Raw genomic sequence first — 26,100 nt, 5'->3', positions numbered from 1 at the left:
TTAGCTCGTCGGCACGTGACCAAAAGAATACAAATCGCATATGAGAGATTACGTGATGATGGTTCGAACCAGCAAGCTGAGCGGCATCCTAACATGGTGTATCTGGGGGCAATATCGTAAGAGACAGTGCCTGGCAAACATTAGCCCTAGTCAAAAAAAAACCCTGAGCCCAATGTTCCCCAGTCTGTGACACTCATACTTGTGTATGTGAAAAACTCTTACATCTGAATGAGGCTTCGGACTGTGTAGGGAGACACTCTGTTAACATGGGGAATGATAACACTTTTTTAATTAATGACTAATTTATTTTTACATTTTTAAGAGTTACTTAAAGGAGTTGTCCGGTCCAAATTGATAAGTCTGCAGTTACTCTGTGTGACTGCAGACTTGTGAATCCCCCCAGCGCACAGACTGTGCGCTGCAGGGATTCGCAGGTTTCTGTGCCGGGACCAGAGGGTATGTATGAGTTACACATACTCCCGGCTACTGGATGCGGTCTCACTTCCACACTCTTGTATGGAGCTAGGCTGCGCCCTCTAGCATGCCACGCCCACTGGACGGCCACTTCACTAGATGTGGCGCGGACTCGCTCAATACAAGTGTGTTGAAGCAAGGCTGAACCCACTGGCTGGGAGTATGTATGACTCATGCATAAGTATTTGATGCACTGCTGCTTTTACAAGTTTTTCAACCTACAAAGAATGGAGAGGTCTGTAATTTTTATCGTAGGTACACGTCAACCGTGAGACACAAAATCTTAAAAAAGATTCCAGAAAATCACATAGTATGATTTTTACATAATTAACATGCATTTTATTGCATGAAATAAGTATTTGATACAATGGAAAAACAGAACTTAATATTTGGGACAGAAACCTTTGTTTGCAATTACAGAAGTCAGACATTTCCTGTAGTTCTTGACCAAGTTTGCACACACTGCAACAGGGATTTTGGCCCACTCCTCCATACAGATCTTCTCCAGATCTTTCAGGTTTCGGGCTGTCGCTGGGCAACATTGAGTTTCCGCTCCAACCAAAGATTTTCTATGGGGTTTAGGTCTGGAAACTGGCTAGGCCACTCCAGGACCTTGAAATGCTTCTTATGGAGCCACTACTTAGTTGCCCTGGCTGTGTGTTTCGGTTCATTGTCATGGTTGAAGACCCAGCCACGACCCATCTTTAATGCTCTTACTGAGGGGAGGAGGTTGTAGGCCAAAATCTCACGCTACATGACCCCATCCATCCTCACTTCAATACTGTGCAGTCATCCTGTCCCCTTTGCAGAAAAGCACCCCCAAAGTATGATGTTTCCCCCACCATGCTTCACGGTTGGGACAGTGTTCTTGGGGTTGTTCTCATCCTTCTTCTTCCTCCAAACACGGTGAGTAGAGTTGATACCAAAAAGTTCTATTTTGGTCTCATCTGACCACATGACCTTTTCCCATGCCTCCTCTGGATCATCCAGATGGTCACTGGAGAACTTCAAATGGGCCTGGACATGCGCTGGCATGAGCAGGGGGATCTTGTGTGCCCTGCAGGATTTTAATCCATGACGGCATAGTGTGTTACCAACAGTAATGTTTGAGACTGTGGTCCCAGCTCTCTTCAGGTCATTGACCAGGTCCTTCCATGTAGTTCTGGGCTGACTCTCAGAATCATCCTTACCCCACAAGGCAAGATCTTGCATGGAGCCCCAGACCGAGGAAGATTGACAGTCATCTTGTGTTTCTTCCATTCTCTAATAATTGTGCCAACCGTTGTTGCCTTCTCACTAAGCTGCTTGCGTATTGTCCTTTGGCTCATCCCAGCCTTGTGTAGGTCTACAATTTTATCCCTGGTGTCCTTAGACAGCTCTTTGGTCTTTGGCTATGGTGGAGAGGTTGGAGTGTGATTGATTGATTGATTGTGTGGACAGGTGTTTTTTATACAAGTAACGAGTTCAAGTGTAATTAATACAGGTAATGAGTGCAGAGTAGGAGGGCTTCTTAAAGAAAAACTAACAGGTCTGTGAGAACCAGAATTCTTGCTGGTTAGTAGGTGATCAAACATTTATTTCATGCAATAAAATGCAATTTAATTATGTAAAAAACATACAATGTGATTTTTTGTTTTTTATTTTTAGATTCTGTCTCTCACAGGTGAAGTGTACCTACGAAAAAATTATAGACCTCTCCATTCTTTGTAGGTGGGAAAACTTGCAAAATCGGTAGTGTATCAAATACTTATTTTCCTTACTGTACATACCCACTGGTCCCGGCTCAGAAACCTACGAATCCCTAAAATGCACAGTGTGTGCTCTGGGGGGATTCATAAGTTTGCAGTCACATAGAGTGCCTGCAGACTTATCGATTTGGACCGGACAACCCCTTTAATGGAGAATACAAATCATCACTTAAATATACATGTCAAGAGAGTCGAAAGGTCTCTAAACTTGTTTCCTTTTTTGGTGGTTATCAACCATATCGTCTGTCATAACATGCAAAAATTGTGTGCAATAGCATAATAGAATGCTGTACTGTACACTTTAGCTGGCCAGCTGTTGAGGAACTACAACTCCCAATTATCACACCATATTACGGGCCAAATTGCACGCCTTTATGCTATTTCTTTATTATATTTTGTCTTCCAAGAAGATGTTTCACGTTTTGTACTAAGACTAATGACATTATACATAATATTCTCCATGTACCTATTACACTAACCTGTTAATATTAGATAAAAAAAGACAATAATCAGTCAGAAAAGGCATAATTCAAATATTAATAAAACCTAGTAAATAGTGAAAATTCCATTAAACTACCCCATACTATACAGTATGTTCTACTTTCTCCACCATTGCCCACACATACTGTATATGCAGATGTACATGGATCGAGGGAAATTTTGTAACTACCTCAAATAATCTTCTGAATTAAAATTTGCTGCATATTTTAGAGCTTTGATCTGTACATGTAGACATGAAATTAAAATCTTGGCTCACCTTTGGTGAACCAACTTTGCATTTAGGGCTTTAAAAAGGAATATGCCCCTTTCTCTTTGCATGCACAGATTACATAGTGTGAAACTGTGCAGGGACACATCCCCAATTTAGGTTTCATTCAGACATTAGTTTTTGTTGTACAAACGAATCGATATCTGTCTAACATTACGGTAAGGTGATTCATGGTGTAAGTCAAGGACAGGAGTGGAGCGACATGTTGACGTCATCACGCCTGAACTCTGACGTCCAGTGCTTGCCCCAGTGTAATGACATCACCTTGTTGGTCTGTCCGCGCCTTTCCGCAGTCTGCCGGTGGACTTGCCAAGATTCTGGATTAGGGAGTATATGATGTTTATGGTTTATTTTAATAGTATTTATAGAGGGACTGTGGGGGCATCATACAGTGTAGGGACTACTGTGGGGGCCATTTTACAGTGTGGTGACTACGGAGGGGTCCATTTTACAGTGTGTGGACTACTGTGGGAGCCATTTTGCATTCTGGGGACTACTGTGGGGACCATTTTACATTGTGTGGACTACTGTGTGGACCATTTTACAGTGTGAGGCGTACTGTGGGGGACATTTTACAGTGTGGGGACTACTATGGTGGCCATTTTACAGTGTGGGGACTACTGTGGGGACATTTTACAGTGTGGGGACTACTGTGGGAGCCATTTTACATTGTGTGGACTACTGTGGGGACCATTTTACATTGTGTGGACTACTGTGTGGACCATTTTACAGTGTGGGCAGTACGGTGGGGGACATTTTACAGTGTGGGGACTACTATGGGGGCCATTTTAGAGTTTAGAGATTACTGTGGGGGCCATTTTACAGTGTGGTTACTACTGTGTGGACATTTTAAAGTGTGGGGACTTCTGTGGGGGGCATTTTAGAGTGTGGGGATTGCTGTGGGGGCCATCATACTGTGTGGGGACTACTGTTGAGGCAACATACAGTGTGGGAACTACTGTGGGGCCATTTTACAGTGTGGGGACTACTGCGGGAGCCATTTTACATTGTGGGGACTACTGTGGGGACCATTTTACATTGTGTGAACTACTGTGTGGACCATTTTACAGTGTGGGGAGTACTGTGGGGGGCATTTTACAGTGTGGGGACTACTATGGGGGCCATTTTACAGTGTAAGGTCTACTGTGGGGGCCATTTTACAGTGTGGGGACCACTGTGGGGACATTTTAAAGTGTGGGGACTTCTGTGGGGGGGCATTTTACAGTGTGGGGTTTGCTGTGGGGGTCAATTTACAGTGTGAGGACTACTGTGTAGGCCATCATACTGTGTGGGGACTACTGTTGAGGCATCATACAGTGTGGGAACTACTGTGGGGATCATATTACAGTGTGAGAACTACTGTGGGGTTCATCTTGCTGTATGGGGACTATTGTGGAGGCTATCATACAATATGGGAACTACTGTGGGGGACATCATACAGTGTGGGCACTACTGTGGGGGCATCGTACAGCATAAGGACTATTGTGGGCACCATCATACTGTGTGAGGACTACTTTAGAGGCCATCATACAATGTAGAGAATAACATGTGGGCCAAAATATAGTGTTGGGGCCATGGTACAGTGTAGGGACTCCTGTGGGGACCATCATACAGGGCGTGGGCTATGTTGAGGACCATCACAGAGTTTGGAGACTACTGTGGAGGTCATCATACAGTTTGGGGACTACTGTGGGGCCATCATACAGCGTGGGGACTAATGTGGGGACATCACACAGTGTGAAGCATGGGCGGACATACCATTTGGGCAATAAGCTGCACATGGGCCCAAGAGGTATGGGGCCTACAGTCACATCCCCCTCCAAAGCAGTAATCATTTTGTCACAGACACATTATTGGATTGCGAAGGGTCCATATACTGTTCTTGCACAGGGTTCTCTTCTCTATTTGCCTCTGGGGTGGAGACTACTGTGGGGGCCATCATACAGTGTATAGACTACTCTGGGGACCATAATACATGTGGGTACTACTGTGGGGGCCATAATACAGTGTGAGGACTGCTGAGGAAGCCATAATACAGTGTGGGAACTAATGTGGGGACTACTTTGGGGGCCATCATACAGTGTGGGGGGGCATTATACTATGTATTGGAGATCTGTACATGAGGAGACTCAGTGCACTTGCAGAGGGCATTAATATTTTCAGAGGGGACAATTTTCACATCTAGAGGGCACAAACGAGGCATTTTACGTTTTATGGGACACAATGATGGGTATTATTACGTGGAGCAGTAAGAGGAGCACTTTTTTGTGTTACTCAGCTAGTGCAGTAACAGGGACAAATGTGGCAGCAGCTCAACATTGGGATGATAGTGGGATAAGGAGTTTGTGTAGGTTGGGAATGGATGGGGACGGTGCTGAGTGTGTGAGAAGCCAAATGTCTTTGTTGTAATATCTGCAGACGCATCGTGGCTGAAAGGAGTTGCCCAGTCAGTCTGGTTAAGATGGAAAAGACGGGAAAAGTGAACAACTCAATCAGAAGGAACATCAGCTGTAAGTCACCATCTATAACTGCACTGTAATCTGTAATATGTTCTGCAGGACTGGTATCTACCACTATATGGTCACCATATGGTGGTAATATTAGTGTTTGTCTTTCTATAGAGATTTATTTGCGATACCAGCCTGGTAATCTGCTATGGTTTTCCATTATAAACATGGTTACCTGGTTAGGAGACCACTCCGATGTTTCACCCCTCCCCCATTCTCAAGCTGAACCCCTAGCTCAGCCTCTGTTTAGATGTAAATGTTCCACTTAGGGTGCTTTCACATTGCGCTTATCTTCACGTCCGTCGGTCCTATAATAATAATAATAATAATAATAGTTTATTTTTATAGCGCCAACATATTCCGCAGCACTTTACAAATTTTAGGGGGGACTTATACAGACAATACAGAATAAGCATATCTCATATCGAACGGAGTGAGGGCCCTGCTCTCGAGCTTACAGTCTATGAGGAAGTGGGGGAGACACAAAAGGTAAAAAGTACATATATTGTATAATGCAGCCTTGATATACTGAATAGGATAAATAATAATACATGGACTGGTCGCCAGCCAGTATGTGTGCAGTCCTGACAGAGGCTTTTATGTGCATGGTTGGTTTGAACCCGAAGTTGAAGAAGATTTTAATATGGGGGAAAGCTGGGATGGACAGAGTGTGTTTAGGTGATACGCCAGTCTAAAGAAATGTGTTTTTAGGGTTCGCTTGAAACTGTGGGTATTGGGAATTAATCGAACTGTCCTGGGTAGTGCATTCCAGAGAATTGGCGCAGCACGCGAGAAATCTTGGAGACGGGAGTGGGAAGTTCGGATTATGGAGGATTTTAGTTTCAAGTCATTTGCAGAACGGAGGGCACGTGTAGGGTGGTAGACTGAGACAAGGGAGGAGATGTAGGGGGGTACTGAAGCATGGAGCGCTTTGTGGGTAAGCGTGATAAGTTTAAAACGAACTCTATATTGGATGGGCAACCAATGCAATGACTGGCACAGGGAAGAGGCATCTGAGTAGCGGTTGGCGAGGAATATGATCCTGGCTGCTGCGTTCAGGACGGATTGGAGAGGGGAGAGTTTAGTAAGAGGGAGACCGATTAGTAGAGCGTTGCAATAGTCAAGACGAGAATGAATAAGAGCGACAGTAAGAGTTTTTGCCGAGTCAAAGGTGAGAAAAGTCCTGATTCTTGAGATGTTTTTGAGGTGTAGATGACATGAACGAGCGAGTGATTTGATGTGAGGAGTGAAAGAAAGATCTGAATCAAAAATGACCCCAAGACAGCGGGCTTGTAGCTGGGGAGTAATGGTTGAGCCACAAACGGAGATGGCAATATCGGGCACAGGTAGATTAATGGAGGGAGGAAAGACGAGTAGTTCAGTTTTTGACAGATTCAGTTTTAGGTAGAGGGAGGACATAATGTTAGACACAGCAGAAAGACAATCACTGGTCTTTTGTAGTAATGCAGGGGTGATGTCCGGAGCAGAGGTGTATAATTGGGTGTCATCAGCATAGAGATGGTACTGAAAACCGAATCTACTGATTGTTTGTCCAATAGGAGCGGTGTATAAGGAGAAAAGAAGGGGGCCTAGGACTGATCCTTGAGGAACCCCGACAGTAAGAGGAAGTAGGGAGGAGGAGGAGCCGGCAAAAGACACAGAGAAGGAGCGGTCAGAGAGATAAGAGGAGAACCAGGAGAGAACCGTGTCCTTGAGGCCAATAGTGCGGAGCATAGTGAGGAGGAGCTGATGATCCACAGTGTCGAATGCTGCAGAGAGATCCAGGAGAATCAGCAGGGAGTAGTGACCATTAGATTTAGCTGTTAGTAGATCATTAGAGACTTTAGTGAGGGCAGTTTCAGTAGAATGTAAAGAGCGGAAACCAGATTGTAAAGGGTCAAGAAGAGAGTTGTCTGAGAGATAGCGGATTAGATGGGAGTGGACCAGGCGTTCCAGGAGTTTAGAGATAAAGGGAAGATTGGAAACAGGTCTGTAGTTGGCCGTGCAGTTCTGGTCGAGGGATGGTTTTTTAAGTAATGGTTGTATGCTGGCGTGTTTAAAAGAAGAGGGAAAGATACCAGATGAGAGGGAAAGGTTGAAAATTTTAGTTAGGTGAGAGGTGACAGCTGGAGCAAGGGACTGAAGGAGATGTGAGGGAATAGGGTCGCTGGTGCAGGTGGTAGGGCGAGAAGATGCAAGGAGCCTGATCACTTCATCTTCCGTGACTGGTTCGAAGTCAGAAAATGAGCAAGATACAATGTGGCGGGGGGGAGCATGCATAACATTTGGGGATTGGGAGAAAATTTCCTGTCGGATATGGTCAATTTTTTCTTTGAAATAGTTAGCCAGATCGTCAGCGCTGAGGTCGGTGGTCGGGGCCTGTGCTGTTTGATTGAGGAGAGAATGAAACGTGTCAAAGAGTCGTTTAGGATTATTGGAAAGTGAGATGATGAGGTTGTTAAAGTAGGTTTGTTTGGAGAGGTGAAGGGCAGAGTTATATGTTTTCAGCATAAATTTATAGTGGAGGAAATCTTCGGGCAGATTTGATTTTCTCCACAGCCGTTCAGCGCACCTGGAGTACCTCTGGAGAAGACGTGTTTGAGGCGTGTGCCAGGGTTGTCGCCGTCTATGCCGAATTGTTCTTTGTGTAGGAGGTGCGGCTTCATCCAGGGCGCATAGCATTATTTTGTTATAATGCTTCAATGCAGATTCGGGACATGAGAGGGAGGAGATTGGGGCCAATGATGATTGCAACCTTTTTATAAATTTCTGGGTGTTAATGGCGCGTAAATTTCTATAAGTGTGGACGGTGGGAGTGTCTTGAGTAGAGTCACAGTTCTTGACAGAGAATGAAAGAAGATTATGGTCAGAGAGTGGAAGGGGAGAGTTAGTAAAGTCATGTACTGAGCAAAGCCGGGAGAAGATCAGGTCCAATGTGTTCCCGTCCTCATGTGTAGGAGAATTAGCAAGCTGTGAAAGGCCGAAGGAGGAGGTTAATGATAAAAGATGCGTGGCAGATGGGGAAAGAGGATCGCCAATTGGGATGTTAAAGTCTCCCATGATTATCGTGGGGATGTCGCAGGATAGAAAATTTGTAAGCCAGGCAGCAAAGTGATCCAGGAATTGACGGAGGGGACCTGGGGGGCGATAGACAACCGCCACTCGCAGGGAGAAGGGCCGGTAGAGTCTGACTGTGTTGGCCTCAAAGGACGGGAAGATAAGGGAGGGTACAGGGGGGATAACCTGAAAAGTACATTTTGTTGAAAGAAGCAGACCAACACCTCCACCTGATCTGTTGTCAGGTCGCGGGGTATGAGAGAAATGTAGGCCACCATAGGAGAGAGCTGCAGCGGCGGTGGTGTCCGACTGCTGGATCCAGGTTTCAGTGAGAGCCAGAAGGTTGAGGGAATTAGAGAGGAAAAAGTCATGGATGTAAGAGAGTTTATTACAAGCTGAGCGTGCATTCCAAAGGGCACAGTTGAATGAGACAGAAGATATGCAGGGAATATTAATGAGATTAGCAGGGTTTCTGAATGTAACAGGGAAAGAGTTAGTGTTATTATTACTGGAGGGTCCTGGGTTGGGAGAAATATCACCTGCGACTAATAGAAGGAAGATACAGAGAGTGAGCAGATGATTGAGTGATTTGTGAGAGCGTTTCCTGCGTTGTATGGTGGGAATGAATGGATCTGCGTGGTATAACATTGTGAAGAGAGCATGACAACTGTACATAGGAGAAGAGAGGAGTGAGGGATTAATATGGATGAAGTGTGCCGCATTTGTGGGAGAACGGTGAATGTGGATGATTGTAGCAACCAGAGTATAAATGGCACAGATACAAATGGTGAATACTGTTTGCCAAAAAGATGACCTGGAAGCAAGTTTGTTTAATTGTCTTGCATGTCTTACCTGTCTCCTGCCCAACTGCCATTTTCTAACTGCCAGGGCACTTTGCTAAATTATGGCACTTCGATAAAGTATGCATAAATGCTATATGCATAAATGCCCCCGCATAAATGCCTCCCCTTAACTAAGTCTCAATATATAGGGACGTATCTGCTTAGATCTGCACAGATTTAACTCATTAACAATCAATCACTAGCTTAAAAGACAACAGGTCCTGTCTTGGCTTGTGTCTGAATCCCATCCCCCCGCAAACTGGATTTGGACGAATGCGCCGAATGGGCCATAGACTATTAGGCTATGTTCACACACGTTGTGCTTTGCAGCGTATTTTCCTGCAGATTTTTATGCAAATTTTTATGCAAATTTTCAGCTACGTTTTGCAGTACCAGCAAAGTCTGTGAGAAACCAGAATTCTCTGTTCACACATCTGTTTTTTTTTTTTGCTGAGTATTTTGTGCCTTGGTTGGGTTTTTGGAAAATAGGGCATGTCACTTCTTTCAGTGTTTTTTCAGCATTTTTTCACCCCTAGGAATAGGCTGATTAAGCGCATGAAAAACGCACCAAAATTTGCATCAGCGTTTCTGATGGCAAAATAGAATGTTTTTTTTTTTCACAGAACTTTATGCACATACATAAATAGAGACAGAAGGACAATGAAAAAACCGCTGAAAAAACGCTGAAAAAACACAGCAAAGCCTGCATTTTTGACACAGCTGATTTCCTGCCAGAGATTACGTTTTGCTGCAGATTTTTGACGCTGAAAAACCCAACATGTGTGAACATAGCCTAATGGTGTCAGCAGAGCGAATGTGGGCTGTGCCGTGCATCATTTTTAGGTGGACGCCCGGACGTAGCACACCCTTAGGAACCCATGCAATTAGGATATATACTGTATATGTACACATCAATGCACTCTGGAAAACATAAGATATGATTTGCATCCTGCCTTGGTTAGTAATAATCTTAGTGACTAATTACTGTATATGTGGATGACTAATGACTACCCTTCTCTGCCTCCTCTGCCTCTGTGTACTCCAGTGACCTAGCAACCATAGCTGCTCCCATTACCATCTCACTATATACTGTACACCATCAGAGACAGACACTGCCCGAGTCCTGCAACTAGTCCGTGAGTAGTAGCATTTCTTATCTGTTGTTTCGCTAAATTCTTTGTTATGTTTAATGTGTTAAATGCATTTTTAATGTAGATCGTATACCTTGCAGTTGTCAGCACTGTACACTACTTTCCTTGGACAGATACAGTCAGGTGAAAAAGTAAGGACACCCCATGTAATGTGTTTTTATTTTATGACATATGGAGATGTCAATATTTCCTCTTCATTCGGACACTACATAGAAATAAAAGTGATGTAACTGAACAAAAACACACAACGACATATTGAAAAATAAAACGCACATTGTTAGAGGAGTTAAGCTTTGTTTCCTTGCATCCTTGCCTAGATGAACAGTATGAACTGCTATATTTCTGTGACTAAGAGTCTGTAGTCTAACAACAAATCTATTTCTTGTTTTAGCAATGATGAAGTCTCACTATAGAAGACAACTTACTGACGTCAGTCACCACAGTACTGGTAAATGTTACAGGTTAAATCTAATTAACACCTTAGATGGCTTTTCCAGGCTTAAGATATTAATGACCTCTTCGCAGTATTGTTGGAGGTCTCTCAGGGACCACACAGCCCTGTTGACTGTTTCCCAGGTTCTGCAGCTCACCTCCTATTGAAGTGAATAAGAGCTGATCTGCAGTACCCAGGAAAGGCCACTACACATTATATGGAGCTATGCTGCTCTTGATCTGCTTGAAAGGGAGTACGTCACCCCCAAAATGCATTTTAATTGGGAAGTTGTAAAAAGATGGAAGTTCTGCCCATGTTCCCCTTGAGAACATGTGTATTTTTGCAATGTAGTTTGATATACAATTTGTTTAGTAATGTGCGTTATTAGTGATAGGTTGTGCCCAGCCACAGGTAGTTACTAGGCACAGTAGTGGGAAGGGCTAAGAGGGAGACAGAGACAGTTTCCTATCAGGAAGGCAGATAGGGTCTAGCTTGCAGCTAGAGCAGACTTTCGGCTGAGTACTCAGCGTGGTCGCATGAATTGGATGTCCCTAAAGTGAGCGGAGACCAAGGCAATGGATAGCATGAGAGAGACAAGGAAAAGTGTAAGAAGGAGTGAGTGATTCTCTGGAGCCGATGTCTGGGGCAGGAAGCCAAGTGGAACGGTATGGCGGTATCCGACAGTCAAACAACGGAGCAGCGCTGAGAAGGAAAGTGGGACGAAGATAGAGTACCCCGTGCAGTAGTTCCAATGCGTCTGTTAGAACCCTCCTGTTTGTTTTTTCCATCTTGTGTTTTGCGGTCACGTGAACATCTGCCTTTATATTCCAGCTCCGCCTTTTTGGCTGTGCTGGACTTCAGTGTTGTTTGACTGTTTTGCTAGCCAGGTACTTCAGTGCCTATATCTCTCAGTTCGCTTGGTCCTTTGGGACCTCTAGTACCTTTTTGTCAGTTTATCTTTTGTTTTCTGCAACAACTTTCTCTGTTTAGGAGGTGTCCCATTTTTGTTCCAGTCCTTAGTTCTTTTAGGGACCCCTTCCCTTTATTTTACAGGTTCAGACTAGCCTATGACTAAGGCGGGTCTGTTCGCTAGGAACAGGCAGTCCGCTACATCGTAGGGATTCAGCTTAGTCTTACTGTAGGAAAAGCTTTCCCCTTCTTTCCTTAGTTCTTGTTTGCAGATCATAACAGCGTCACCAAGCAGAGAATCTAAGTAACAGCAATAGTGGTACACAGGGTTGGACTGGCCTGGCGGGGTATCAGGGAAATCCCCAGTGGGCCCTTGCTGAGGAGAGGAGAGAGGGAATAGAAATAGGATTATATACATATATTTGTGGCTGTGGGCCCTTTAAAAGTGCAGGGGCGCGCAACACGCAGGAAAGTGGCGGTCTGGGCCTGGGAAGCAAGGGTCACGTGTAGGGCTGTGGGCTCTTTTGAAGCGCCTGGTCACGCACAGGTCTCCACAGCTGGTGGAGCACACACGGCGGCGAGACCTTTTGAGGATCATGGGCGCACACAGGATTACTCAGCCAGGGGAAGCGCGCACAGGCCCCCACAGCTGGTGGAGAGCGCGCACAGGATTCCTCAGCCGGCCGGAACGCGCACAGGCCCCCACAGCTAGGGGAGAGTGCGCACAGGCCCGCACAGGCGGGGGGAGAGCGCGAACAGGCCTCCACAGCCGGGGGAGGGCGCACAGGCTCCCAGGGGACCCGGGGTCGTGCGCACAGCTGCACCCCAGTCCGACCCTGGTGGCACAAGTTGCTCCCCTAAGAGGAAAAGCATGCAGAAAAGCGGGTAGAGAAATAGGACTCTCTTATTGGTTAGTGATGCTGTTGTTGGAGACTAGGGAGGCTCCTGAAGTGTTGTGCTGGCTGGTGGTGAAGCAAGAGAGAGAGTTTAATGGACAGAAAGCGAAATGAGCTCAGGAAGTTACAGAATGTGTATGAAGATGCTCTGTGTTTTAAGCGAAACGTCCATGAAGTTTTGTACCCGCTATCCCCTGTACATGCTCCTCCCCACATTTTTGTTCAGTAAAAGACAGTTTATTATTGGGTAGTGGTCTCCTGCACTGAATTTTACAACACCTGGTTCTATCCGAAGTCACTGCAAAGTCCATACAGCCATCCAGGACCCCCATTTTCCTGTAGCATGCCTGGACATAGAACACGAGTACCTCGCCCACAGCTACCACCCCACGTCACATTACACACTGTTGTGGGGGGCGTAGCCCCTATAAGGGTTGTAGGGTATTTATTGTGCCCGATATTTTTTGCCTGGTATCATGTAGAGCTATATCATATAAGTGCCACTTTCTCTGCTCTTCACAGGGTCTTTTTATTGCGTGTTGTTTGTCTTTACTGTTCTGTTTTTGAAGTATAGTTTCTAATGAATATCTAATTAATCCTATTATAGGGGATTGATATGTTAGAATTAATCACAATGTATCATTAAAAATTGGAAGCTAAATGGTTGATACATATGGGATCCGTTTTGCTTTTTTTTGCACACAAATAGACTTGATTGGGCGAATCTCATCCTAAACACGGAGAAGACTACTGCATGCTGTGAATTGCCATCTGAACAGCCCTATTGAAAAACCTTGGTCCGAGTAATGTCAGTTTTTTTGTAGACAAGGCTCTGAGCAAAAATACAGTTGTGTGAATGAAGCCTGACAGATACAGATGAAGGCATACTCCTTTTATTATTTGACCCCTTTGATAATTTGAATAGAGCTGAAAAGTGAAATTATTGATGGCAGAAGTTATATAGCTGTCAAATACTTACATATTGCCCCAAGAGGTTTGTTTATTTCAGTATATGTTATTCTTTCACTTATATCATATTCATGTTCTGCACCATTTCTTACGTAGACTATATTCCATTTAAAGAGAAGATATGGAAACCTGGAGTCCAGGTGGATGTTCTTGAAGATGAATTAAGAAGAGGTTATCACCAGGAAGCTTTAACCCTTAGTGCAGTGATGGAGAATATGACACGTCTTTATCTGACAAGGTGATTATGAACATATGTTAGGTCACGTTCACACGTTCAGTATTTGGTCAGTATTTAACATCAGTATTTGTAAGCCAAACCAGGAGTGGAACAATCAGAGGAAAAGTATAATAGAAACTCGTCACCACTTCTGTATTTATCACCCACTCCTGGTTCTGGCTTACAAATACTGAGGTAAATTACTGACCAAATACTGAACGTGTGAACGTGGCCTTAAATGGCCTCAATGTTTTCCTAGTAATTTGGGGAAAAGAGAAGAAGCTGGCCCACTATTAGGTTTTATAAACTAATACTAGGGTATGATCACACGTGGTATTTTTGTGTTTTTAATTTCTGAAGCCAAAATCTTCACTCCTGGCAGTAAAAGCATGGCATATAAAACACAGCAAATAGATTTATTTTTTCTCTGTGTTTTTCAGGAGGATGACATGTGTGATTTGTCTACAATACATGTTAATAAAGTTAGCTCTATTCAACACAAATGCTGCAAAAAATACTTCAGAAGCACAGAACAAGTGCTATTGCTGTGTTTTTGGCAGCGTTTTTGCACTTTCTCATTTCTTTTTATTAGTGAAAAAGCAGCAAAAATGCTGAAAAAGAATGTACATGCTAGGGGTTTTCACAACGATGTAGTGCTCAAATAAAAAAAATATAAATTAAAAGCTGTGTGTGTGGGATTTCCAGCTTTTCTGGAGAAAAAAGTGCAACAAAAAAAAGCTTAGAAAATGCAACTTGTGAACATAGTCTTAGAAAACCTCTTTTCACTAGGAACCAAAACCAAAATTCATCTGCATTCAGCAGCTCTGGTCTCTAACTCACTCCTGTCTATACACAAGCCTCAGGAATAGCTGTTATCCAGGATAGGCTCTGGGTGTCTACAGGGAAAATGTAGTATCACATGGCATCTATTGAAATGAATGAGTCCTAAGTGGACAGTTTGATTTCACAGAAGTTTGTTCAACTTGGAGTTATATTCTGTTGTTTAAGTGTTCCCTTTATTTTTTTGAGCAGTGTAGGATCATGCGCACCCATTCAAGTCTATGGGTGCGTGTAAAACATCAGACTGCACCCAGATGTTGTCCGAGTGCAGTCCGATTTATGCCGAACAAACAATGGAGAAGATGGAGAAATTAAGTTCTCCGTCTTCTCCACACCTGTGAGATGATTCTCTCATGTGAGAGAATCGGATCACAGTAAACTGACACTCAGCCCAACTTCTGATCAGAGTTTGAGACGAGTGTCATTACCATAATCGATCTGATTCTCTCGGAAGAAAGAATCATCGCTCGTGTAATATATGGTCATGCTGAGTGTGCAAGAGTGGCATGCGGGTTCCACTAATGCATTTTACCCTTGGAACAATTATATCATATACAGCCTCCAGTGTCAAAAACTTCTTCCCCAATTGATTACATTGGAATTTCGATGCTTGGGAAGGCAAGGTGTATCCCGTCTTTATATTAGGTAAGGCCAGGTTCACAACGCATTTCAGCCATACCATGGTGATTGTCAGGAGTTCTATCTAAGCTTTTGAAACATGAGATTCGGCCGTGCCCCCGACGGAGCCATAGATTTCAGTTACCAAATGGAGCTCAAACTGTAAACAGTTTGAGCTTTTTTCCCACCATATCTGTCTTTGAGGATATAAATAATGGCGTACTCTACTGCACTATTATTTCCAACTTCAAAGACAGATAGAAAAAGCTCAAAAGGAGGTAAAGGTTACATGTTTTGGACTCCGTTCAATAATTGAAGTCTATGACTCCAGAATGGGCATGTCCAAATCCCATTTTTTTTGTTGGTTCAGATGGAACCCCCATAAAGTTACAAACATGTGGTCGAAACGTGAAGTCAACATATCTTAGTAAGGAAATCACTTATGCTTTACCCTTCTTTCATAAGCCGTGTAAAACCAATGCATTCCTTATAGTCGGTTGTGTAACTTGAAGTTCCTGAGCCCCAATGAAAAATCCGCAACAACACCTCCAGAATTACAATACCCTCTTCTGTGCCTGAAGGGTTTTGGGCTACCTCTGGCACCAGGGCCTGGGCACATTGTTACCTATGCACTTCATATAGCATCTTATAGTAAAATCCTCTCATATCTTGCTGGTTTTACATTGAAGGTACAAAGTGTTAGAAAAAGAACTGAAAAGCATACAAACGGATGTGGAAGCAGCAGAAAAACAGCAAATGGAAGCAAAGAGAGTCCAGACAGAGCTCCTGCATCACAACGGGGACCTTCTAAGAAAGCTAAAGAAACTTCGCCAAACCATAGAGGAACAACAAGAAAGAAAAATCTCCAAACTCCAGACCCAGCCGGAAATTACGTACTGGAAACTAGTAAACCTTAAAGATGGATGACATTTAATATCAGTCAATGTCAATAGGGAAGGCGGTTGCCTTGATGGAAACTATTTTCTGAGTAAAACACTTTTTAAATAAATAATCTAAAATCCATATAGTGTCCATAGCAATAATGCTATTTTCTGATTGATTTTTTTCAAATCTGTACCTGCTTGCATGATAACAATGTTTCCCTTTGAGAATACAGGACAATGTTTCTAAGGTCGACACTTGTGTTTTATCTGGATCCATGGGAGGTTGTCCTGTACTTCCTTTTTCCTGCGAGTAAGGAACCTAATATAAGCAAGAGCAATATAAAGATTTAATATATTGTGACAGATCTTGAGACTACATCAGCAAAGTGCTAGGAAACCGGAACATATGGGCCTGTAGAATACATTAAAGGGGTTGTCCGGTCCAAATCAATAAGTCTGCAGTCACTCTGTGTGACTGCAGACTTATGTATACCCAAAGCGCACGCACTGTGCGCCGCGAGGATTCGCCGGTTTCATACCCTAAGGTCCGGGTTAGAAACCGGCGAATCCCCGCAGCGCACAGTGTATGCCCTGGGGGGATTCATAAGTCTGCAGTCACACAAAGTGACTGCAGACTTATCGGTTTGGACCGACCAACCCCTTTAATAGGGATCTCAAGGTTCTAGGTATAGTAGGTGGATATTTGATATATTAAATGGCTAGAACCGTGGATAAATAAAGAGAAAATCCTTCTGCTATGTTTTGGCTCAACTTGGCTATTTCTGGTAGCCAAATGCTTGTCCACAGTTTATAATAGGCAAACCAAGGAAGCAATGTGCCATTAATGTCAGCATTAAGACAATCTAGAAAGTAGATAAAAAATGAAAGCACAATAGGGCAGATTTACTAAAGGGAACCTGTCAGCTGATTCATGCTCCCTGAACCACAGGCATCAGGAATCAGACAGCGGCAGTGCGACTGCAGGCAGGTACGTTCTCTGATAAACTGCCGCGTTTCAGAGAAAACATAGTTTGAAGATTGGGCCAAGAACCATTAGGAGAGACCTGATTAGTCTGATGCCTTTCTCTCCAGCTTCTCCCCATCTCACTGCGGGTGATTAACAGGTCTCTCCATTGTGTGTTCATAGGAAGAGACCTGTCGATCAACTGGAGCAAGCAGGGGAGGCTTTACAAACCATGTGTTCTCTACGACCATGAATAAGGCTTACCACCGAAAAGCGTAGGTCTGTCCCGATCCCTTTTTATCTTGCTGAACAGCCAGTTACTGCTCTTGGATGTTTTTAATGATGAAATAAAAGTCAAGTTTTATATACTTACCTGAAATGATGTCTCACCGCTGGATTCCTCCTCCTTTGTCTATGTTTTCTCTAAGGTTATGTTCCCATAATGAGTATTTGGTGAGTTTTTGATGTTGCAGATTTTCTGCGGTATTTCTGCACCTATTAGATAAAATAGATTACTTGCTCTATTTTTATTACGTTTTTGATGCTGCAATTTGTTGTCTCTTTGTGGTGTGTCATGCTTTAAATAAAGCTGCTTTGTTTTTGATACTTCCTGGTGTTTGGCATTGACAGAACTTTATTGACATGCTTAGTTGTGAATTACACGTGTTTTTGATGTGTTTCCACCACGGAAACGCACTAAAAACGCATGTACGATTTTTACCTACGGAATTTCCGCACCTAATGCAAGTCTATGGGGAAATCTGTACAGAAAACTCAGTGTACCTGTCAGGAGGTTGACAATATGCCCACGCTTGCCCATGAAGAACACACGTATTGTTGTATTGTACTATGTGAACTGTGATATGCGTTAATACTGTAGTATTGGTATTGTGTTCTGCATGGATGTAACGATCATGATTGCAGAGGTCGTGATCACAATTGGGTCTGTGCGGGTGAGGGACCCATCGACGCCCGCCACGTGGCAATGGAGCAGAGGGAAGGTGAGTAGAATTTTTTTTTCTTCTATGCATTAAGAAACAGTAGCAGAACGGGGGACATACAGTACAGACCAAAAGTTTGGACACACCTTCTCATTTAAAGATTTTTCTGTATTTTCATGACTATGAAAATTGTACATTCACACTGAAGGCATCAAAACTATGAATTAACACGTGGAATTATGTACTTAACAAAAAAGTGTGAAACAACTGAAAATATGTCTTATATTCTAGGTTCTTCAAAGTAGCCACCTTTTGCTTTCATGACTGCTTTGCACACTCTTGGCATTCTCTTGATGAGCTTCAAGAGGTAGTCACCGGAAATGGTCTTCCAACAATCTTGAAGGAGTTCCCAGAGATGCTTAGCACTTGTTGGCCCTTTTGCCTTCACTCTGCGGTCCAGCTCACCCCAAACCATCTCGATTGGGTTCAGGTCTGGTGACTGTGGAGGCCAGGTCATCTGGCGTAGCACCCCATCACTCTCCTTCTTGGTCAAATAGCCCTTACACAGCCTGGAGGTGTGTTTGGAGTCATTGTCCTGTTGAAAAATAAATGATGGTCCAACTAAACGCAAACCGGATGGAATAGCATACCGCTGCAAGATGCTGTGGTAGCCATGCTGGTTCAGTATGCCTTCAATTTTCAATAAATACCCAACAGTGTCACCAGCAAAGCACCCCCACACCATCGCACCTCCTCCTCCATGCTTCACGGTGGGAACCAGGCATGTAGAGTCCATCCGTTCACCTTTTCTACGTCGCACAAAGACACGGTGGTTGGAACCAAAGATCTCAAATTTGGACTTATCAGACCAAAGCACAGATTTCCACTGGTCTAATGTCCATTCCTTGTGTTCTTTAGCCCAAACAAGTATCTTCTGCTTGTTGCCTGTCCTTAGCAGTGGTTTCCTAGCAGCTATTTTACCATGAAGGCCTGCTGCACAAAGTCTCCTCTTAACAGTTGTTGAAGAGATGTGTCTGCTGCTAGAACTCTGTGTGGAATTGACCTGGTCTCTAATCTGAGCTGTTGTTAACCTGCCATTTCTGAGGCTGGTGACTCGGATAAACTTATCCTCAGAAGCAGAGGTGATTCTTGGTCTTCCTTTCCTGGGGCGGTCCTCATGTGAGCCAGTTTCTTTGTAGCGCTTGATGGTTTTTGCAACTGCACTTGGGGACACTTTCAAAGTTTGCCAAATTTTTCGGATTGACTGACCTTCATTTCTTAAAGTAATGATGGCCACACGTTTTTCTTTACTTAGCTGCTTTTTTCTTGCCATAATACAAATTCAAACAGTCTTTTCAGTAGGACAATCAGCTGTGTATCCACCTGACTTCTGCACAACACAACTGATGGTCCCAATCCCATTTATAAGGCAAGAAATCCCACTTATTAAACCTGACAGGGCACACCTGTGAAGTGAAAACCATTTCCGGTGACTACCTCTTGAAGCTCATCAAGAGAATGCCAAGAGTGTGCAAAGCAGTCATGAAAGCAAAAGGTGGCTACTTTGAAGAAGCTAGAATATAAGACATATTTTCAATTGTTTCACACTTTTTTGTTAAGTATATAATTCCACATGTGTTAATTCATAGTTTTGATGCCTTCAGTGTGAATGTACAATTTTCAAAGTCATGAAAATACAGAAAAATCTTTAAATGAGGTGTGTCCAAATTTTGGTCTGTACTGTATATACCAAAATGGGGAACATACATACCAGGATGGGAGATATATATACCAGGATGGGGAACATACATACCAGGATGGGGACATATATCCCAGGATGGGGGATATATATACCAGGATGGGGAACATACATACCAGGATAGGGGACATATATCCCAGGATGGGGAACATATATCCCAGGATGGGGAACATATATACCAGGATGGGAGACATATATACCAGGATGAGGCCCAGGATAAGGTATATACATACCAGGATGGGGGAACATATATACCAGGATGGGGGACATACATATGAGGATAGGGAACATACATACCACTATCACTAGGACGAAATGTGAACGCAGATTTGGGCAACCCTTTAAATTATGGTTTAGAGATATTTTTTTTCTTGCTAAAAAGACAACACCCATGATCAGTTAAATGTTTATTCCCAAAGTGCCAAGTTATACCCGGAATGAACATAACATTTTGTATTATTTTGACATAGTTGCCTAAAGAATAAACTATTTTAATGCGCCCAAAAAACAAATCTGAAATCATCTATAGCTGGTGTCATTATTATAAAGTGGCTGATATATTCCTGATGGAAACACCTGGAGCAAATGACGGCTCACGGAGAAAATGGCCAAGTAGATAGAAATGCGCGGATTCTGTCCAATTTGCTCTGCAGCTGCTCATGGACAAGTTTCCAGCAGTCCCATGCAGCTTCTTTAGTGACAAATAGAGTTTATTGCTCTGATCATTAATAATCATCATCAGCTCATGTACAGAGAAGGAATGTAACCTTGCCTGAATAACTACCCTGCCAATGACAGAAGTGTGTACAGTGGTAGAAATAAAAGAACAGACATCTTTCCAAGAGATCATGGTGTTAATGAATGCGGATAATGCTTATTTTATCAAGAACATGAACTGATAATCTGATATATATCAAAAATAAAAAAAACGACCGCGGCAGGACTCGAACCTGCAATCTTCTGATCCGAAGTCAGACGCCTTATCCATTAGGCCACGCGGCCCTGTCGTACCACATCACGTACGTCTACTCTATCTAACCTTCATTCACCGCTGGGTGTCGCTCTGACTCCACCCTGTGCACATTACGTAGCTTCATCATTACTACGTAACAAACTTGCGGCGTTTTCAAACGTCCTGCGCTTGGACCCTCTCTGTCGCCGTTCCTCGATGCCCTTTCGCATGCAGCTGTTTAAATTTAGTCCCCGGCTTCACAGGCCTCGGCGGAGAGTGAGGTAACCGCAGCGTCATTGTACCCACACGTGGCCGGTAATGGGCGGCGGAGGAGGGGTCGTCAGGCACAGAACCGAGCGCGGCTCCTCTGCTGCAGACTTATACATGTCACGGTGTTTACAGGAGCAGACTACTTTGTAACCTGCCTCAGCAGCCGGTGACGGCCAGGCCTGTGCGGTGATTGGTCACGTGGTATTTGCAGAGTATTTGGATGACGTTATGATGCGCTGTGACGTCACTGCGGCCTAAGTCTGTGAGTGAGTCCAGATGCAGATGTGTCAGAGCATTTGTTGCCCTGGCAACCAAGCTCCTACTATGGGCTGACTAGAGGCGAGAACTCCGGAACAGAACCGCGAACCTCCAGCTGTAGATGGTTCTGGTCTGGCGTCATGTCCGCTGGCTTTGAAAGGCGTTGTAATCTTGCTTCTTCCTACAGGCGGCGCTACAGACCCTTGTCTCGTCTCCAGGCTATACCATACAGTTAGGCTCCATTCACACTGGGTGATACGAATGGCTGCCGGTTAGAGGACATTTAGTAGCCTGTTTACACCGGCTTCAGGCGCGCACAGGACGATCTGTCATAGTCCAGTGCACATAGGCGGCCATTGTACTCGGCAGAATGGGCCCTGGTTACACCAGAGGTTGTGCTGCTGAGAGAAATGATCTTCGGTGCAGCACAATAGACCATTTCACCCGACGAACGAGCGCTGTGATCATCAGCCTGTTTACACTGTGCGATTACCATGGCACGAGCCTGCCCAGGAGCCCTGGTTCCCGAGAAGCCCCTTTATTCCACTTTACAATCATAGTCCTCCTCTGTCGTGTGACTTAGATGTCACCAATGGTTCTGCACTTCTTGTTACCGTTGGCGCCCTGGCATCCGAATGGAGCTGATCTTCAGTACCAGGGAGCGACTACTACACGGTGTGACCCAGCCTCGTCATCACACTGGTTATATCTGGCTTGAGGGGCCAGCAGCTGATCGGTGGGGGTGCCGAATGTCTACCCCTCTCCACCGATCTGAGATTGATGACCCATCCTAAGGACGGCACATCCGAATCAGTGTAGTGGAGACCAGATCAGCCATACAGTGTTCATAAATTAGTGACCACCCCCATAGCATAACGTTATTTATTGCGTGCGTTTCCAGTCTGACAACATAACCTCATTTTTCATGTTTCCTGCAGGATTGTATGAAGGGTCTCTTATATTTAGAGACGTGCTCTAAATCAGAGAAAATGCAGCAGCTACTATTGGGGAGGCCTTATCTATCCAGTGCTTGGAGGATCAGATGCTTGAGGTGTTACAAAAGCACAGTGACCTCGCATTTATCCAAAGAAGACGTGGAGTCCAATAGCTCCCAGAGACGTATGAACCCTCTCAATATACAGATGCTTTCTAAAGGGCTCCATGACCAAATCTTCAAGGGTGCACAAGCAGACTATCCAGAAGGAGACATTCAAAGGAGCATAGACCACCTGAGGAGACATGACCTGTGGGGTCAAGAGACATCTACTCTCCAAGATGTGAATTTAAAGCTTCCTAGGATGTACGGCAGTAACATTGAAGAACACTTCCAAATTATAGCTCAGAAGCAAAGTTTTCCTTATCTCGAGGCAGCCAATGACCTCTTGCAGTGTAAACTTCCAGACATGCCTCAACAATGGGCCTGGCAAGCTGGATGGACGAAGTACACTAGAGACGGTGGGAAGGAGCAAGTTGACTTCCCGAGTGAACGAGCTTTAGTGTTTGATGTGGAAGTATGTATGTCCGAGGGGCAGTCCCCAACGATGGCTGTGGCTGTGTCTCCCCAACACTGGTGAGATATTATAGCATCTATAAATGAGGAAAATAACCCACTAAATATTCAAGAAAAGCACAATAAATCTGTATTCTGCTAAGTAAACCACACACATTAGATAATATATTTATAAATATACAAATAACAGTTTGTTAAGCCACACACATTAGATAATATATTTATAAATACACAAATAACAGTTTGTTAAAAGCAAAAATACACTTACACCATTAAAAATACCCAAGACAATGGAAGCGGAGAAGCACAGAAATAAGGGACAAATGTATGTATATATATATATATATATATATATATATATATATATAAAAACTTGATATGTGATTAATATGATGGTACAGAGAGTATCCCATGGTTTTGATTACAACTTTTTGATAGGGGATGTTAATAGAGCAGACTCCTTCCAATATTTGGAAAAAGAAAAGGAACTGCTTAAGCCAAATGGGATCTATAACAAAACCTGTGCCTTGCTGCAAGTAATTAGAGAATATAAAATAGAAGCCAGTTGTTACCAGAATGATATAAACGTCATATTAGATGCCCTTAATCGATGCCATGATGGAAGGGAAGCCCACACCTTCCAATAAGGAGTTAGAAGAAAATAAGATTTTAATGTATTATTAGAATCTAATCATATCAACCATTATAATAAATGTATCCGATCATGCAAAGACCATTCTTTCTTTCAGTAAAGTAGTATTGTCCAAAACATAAAAGGAATAATGATGTATGTAATACAGTAAAATGCATCTAAAGTGGGAGTGGGAAGGCCGTGTCATAAACCATTGCAGAAATGGAGATCTAAAAGTCCCAAATATTACAATGTAATGGCATAATGTAGTGGTATAACCATGGGTGTAGAGGTAAAGGATAATATGTAAGATAGGAAGGATTTCTGACCCAAATTCATGTTGCTGCGCTCCCCTTCCATCCACGCCCCCCTCCCATCCGCGCCACACCCCGCCATACGCCGCTTCCATCCGCACTCCTCTTCCATAGTCTTGTATATGTTTAATATGTTTGTACATTCTTGTTTTTTAACCTGTCCGTTGTCATTTGTGTATTATAAATAAATAAGTTTTTTTATCTAATGTATGTGGTTTACTTATTTGAGTACAGACTTCTAGGTATTGCATTGGTGAGATTTTGTTATTATATCTGAGTCGTTGTGTCCGGTGGCTTTTTCGTGATTTTTCTGTAATATATGTTTCCAGGTACTCATGGTGCAGCAGACGGCTGATAGAAGACCGATACACGTGGTCGAACCAAATGTCTTTATCTGATCTTATTCCTCTTGAGACGTCTGCAAAGTCAAATGCACTGAGCAAACCCATTTGGATGGAGAGACTAGTGGTGGGGCACAACGTTAGCTTTGATAGAGCCTATATTAAGGAACAGTATCTCATCAAAGTAAGTGCATATACCTAACCTGCTAATGTCAAAGTGTCAAAAAGCAGACAAGTGGGACATACAGTTTTTGGTCGCTTGACTTGAGACCATATGTGACATGACACTTCTTGCCATGTAGCCCTAGCCAAAGGTATACTGTCATGCTACCTCTGGGGGAAAACAAGGTAAGAACTCTGTCTCATTGACTTCTATGGGAGAGTTTACTAGGCTCTGTGACCTGTGCAGGGTTATTGCGCAGGTTTCCTTTCATTGTAATCTTGCCTGTGAAGATAATGACATAACTGCTGTAAAGTAGCACTAAACAAGCACTACAACACCTTCATTCTTAGGATCAGTGGGGTTTCAGCAGTCGTTGGACCCCAACCAATTGGGAAAGCAAAGGCACCTAGCAACATGCCATAGCTTTCTGTAATAGGAATACCCTTTTAAATACCTGTTTTCACTTAATGTTTATAGTCAATTTGCTTTTACTTTGCACAGTGTGGAAAAATATCAATTACCAGTGGGTTATTGGTCACCAGCTGACTAGCTGTTGATGGCTTTTATGGCGGCTTTATTTGTATTCTCATTATGTGTATTATATACTTTAATGCAAGCTACAGTCGCACTCATTAGCAACGAGCAACATTATTGGGGTGTGCAGCATCCATGGAGACTCATAGACCATCACAGCAGTGAACTATTATGGAAGCAAATTACTAAATTGAGGCAGATTTTACTTACAGATTTTCAGGTAGCCACATGTGCTATTCATTTTCTGCATCTCTCACGCTAGTAACAAACTGAAAAATAATTGTAAAGTTAGAAAACCGTCAACAAATTATATGAAAACATATTATAAAGCTGCTGACTACTGTAATCAGCTTGGCACTTTGGTGCAGCAACTTTGTATACAGTATGTGACCACAACAGCCAGCACTGCCTGCACATGTTCTTCATCGCTTATCATTTCCTTAAAGGGGTTGTCCACTACTCTGATAATCCCTTCTCAATCCCTATGTTTTCCCCCAGTAAAATAATAACACCTATACTCACCTGCGGTGCCGCAGCGGTTTCAGCACTGGCTCTCCCGGGGCTTGTGTGATATTCTGTCACGTGAACCCTGCTGCCAATCACCCTCCCCTCATTCGGATGTAACTGAAATCCAGGGATAGTGAGTGCTGCAGCTGGTCTCCCACTTCCTTTGAATATCTTGATTTGTCCAAAGGAGGGGAGAGTGTAACCAGCGGTGATTGGCCGCAGGGATCAGGGGAGCCCGATGAGAGCCAGTGCTGACACCGATGGAACGGCGCCTGCATTGGAGCTAGTATAGGTGTTATTTATTATTTTACTGGGAGGAAACAGGGATTGAGATGGGGTTGTCCGAGTAGTCAGCATTTTGAGATGGGACAACTCCTTTAAAGTGAATCTCCACTTTTCATTTTCACGACATTCTGGATTCAAAAATTGTTTGATAATTTTTCAATATATCTTTATTCCAGGCCAGTCCTTTTTATGATGCAAAGTTCAAAATATTTGGCATAGATTTCCGTTAATTGCGCACATTGTTATTATTGAGTTCATTGTACACAAGAGGCCAAAGTTGTGGAAACCTTTGAAAAAAAAATTGCATGTTTGATGGCTTATAACAATGTTGTTTAAAATAATATATCATAAAATGTT

The 26,100-nt window shown here is 43.4% G+C and overlaps 1 protein-coding gene and 1 non-coding gene across 4 annotated transcripts in view; one reads left to right on the top strand and one right to left on the bottom strand.

Moving 5' to 3' along the window:
* Positions 1-20,907: 20,907 nt before the first annotated feature.
* TRNAR-UCG (transfer RNA arginine (anticodon UCG)) lies at positions 20,908-20,980 on the bottom strand. Its single transcript has one exon. It is a non-coding gene; the product is annotated as a tRNA-Arg (tRNA).
* Positions 20,981-21,066: 86 nt separating this feature from the next.
* Positions 21,067-26,100, top strand: part of POLG (DNA polymerase gamma, catalytic subunit) — an 82,295-nt gene continuing 77,261 nt past the window's right edge. For 2 of the 3 annotated variants that reach the window (XM_073653255.1, XM_073653253.1), the window contains exons 1-3: positions 21,067-21,211; positions 22,397-23,028; positions 24,243-24,438. In XM_073653255.1, coding sequence (XP_073509356.1) covers positions 22,403-23,028; positions 24,243-24,438 — 822 coding nt within the window. In that variant the 5' untranslated portion in view covers positions 21,067-21,211; positions 22,397-22,402. The other variant, XM_073653254.1, reaches the window with a different exon arrangement.

Source organism: Phyllobates terribilis, unplaced genomic scaffold, assembly GCF_046119375.1.
Source record: "Phyllobates terribilis strain yellow unplaced genomic scaffold, ASM4611937v1 Scaffold_11__3_contigs__length_659146591, whole genome shotgun sequence".
Lineage (NCBI taxonomy): Eukaryota > Metazoa > Chordata > Amphibia > Anura > Dendrobatidae > Phyllobates > Phyllobates terribilis.
The sequence above is the reverse complement of the archived record's forward strand: the minus strand, read 5'-3'. Positions and strand labels throughout refer to the sequence as shown.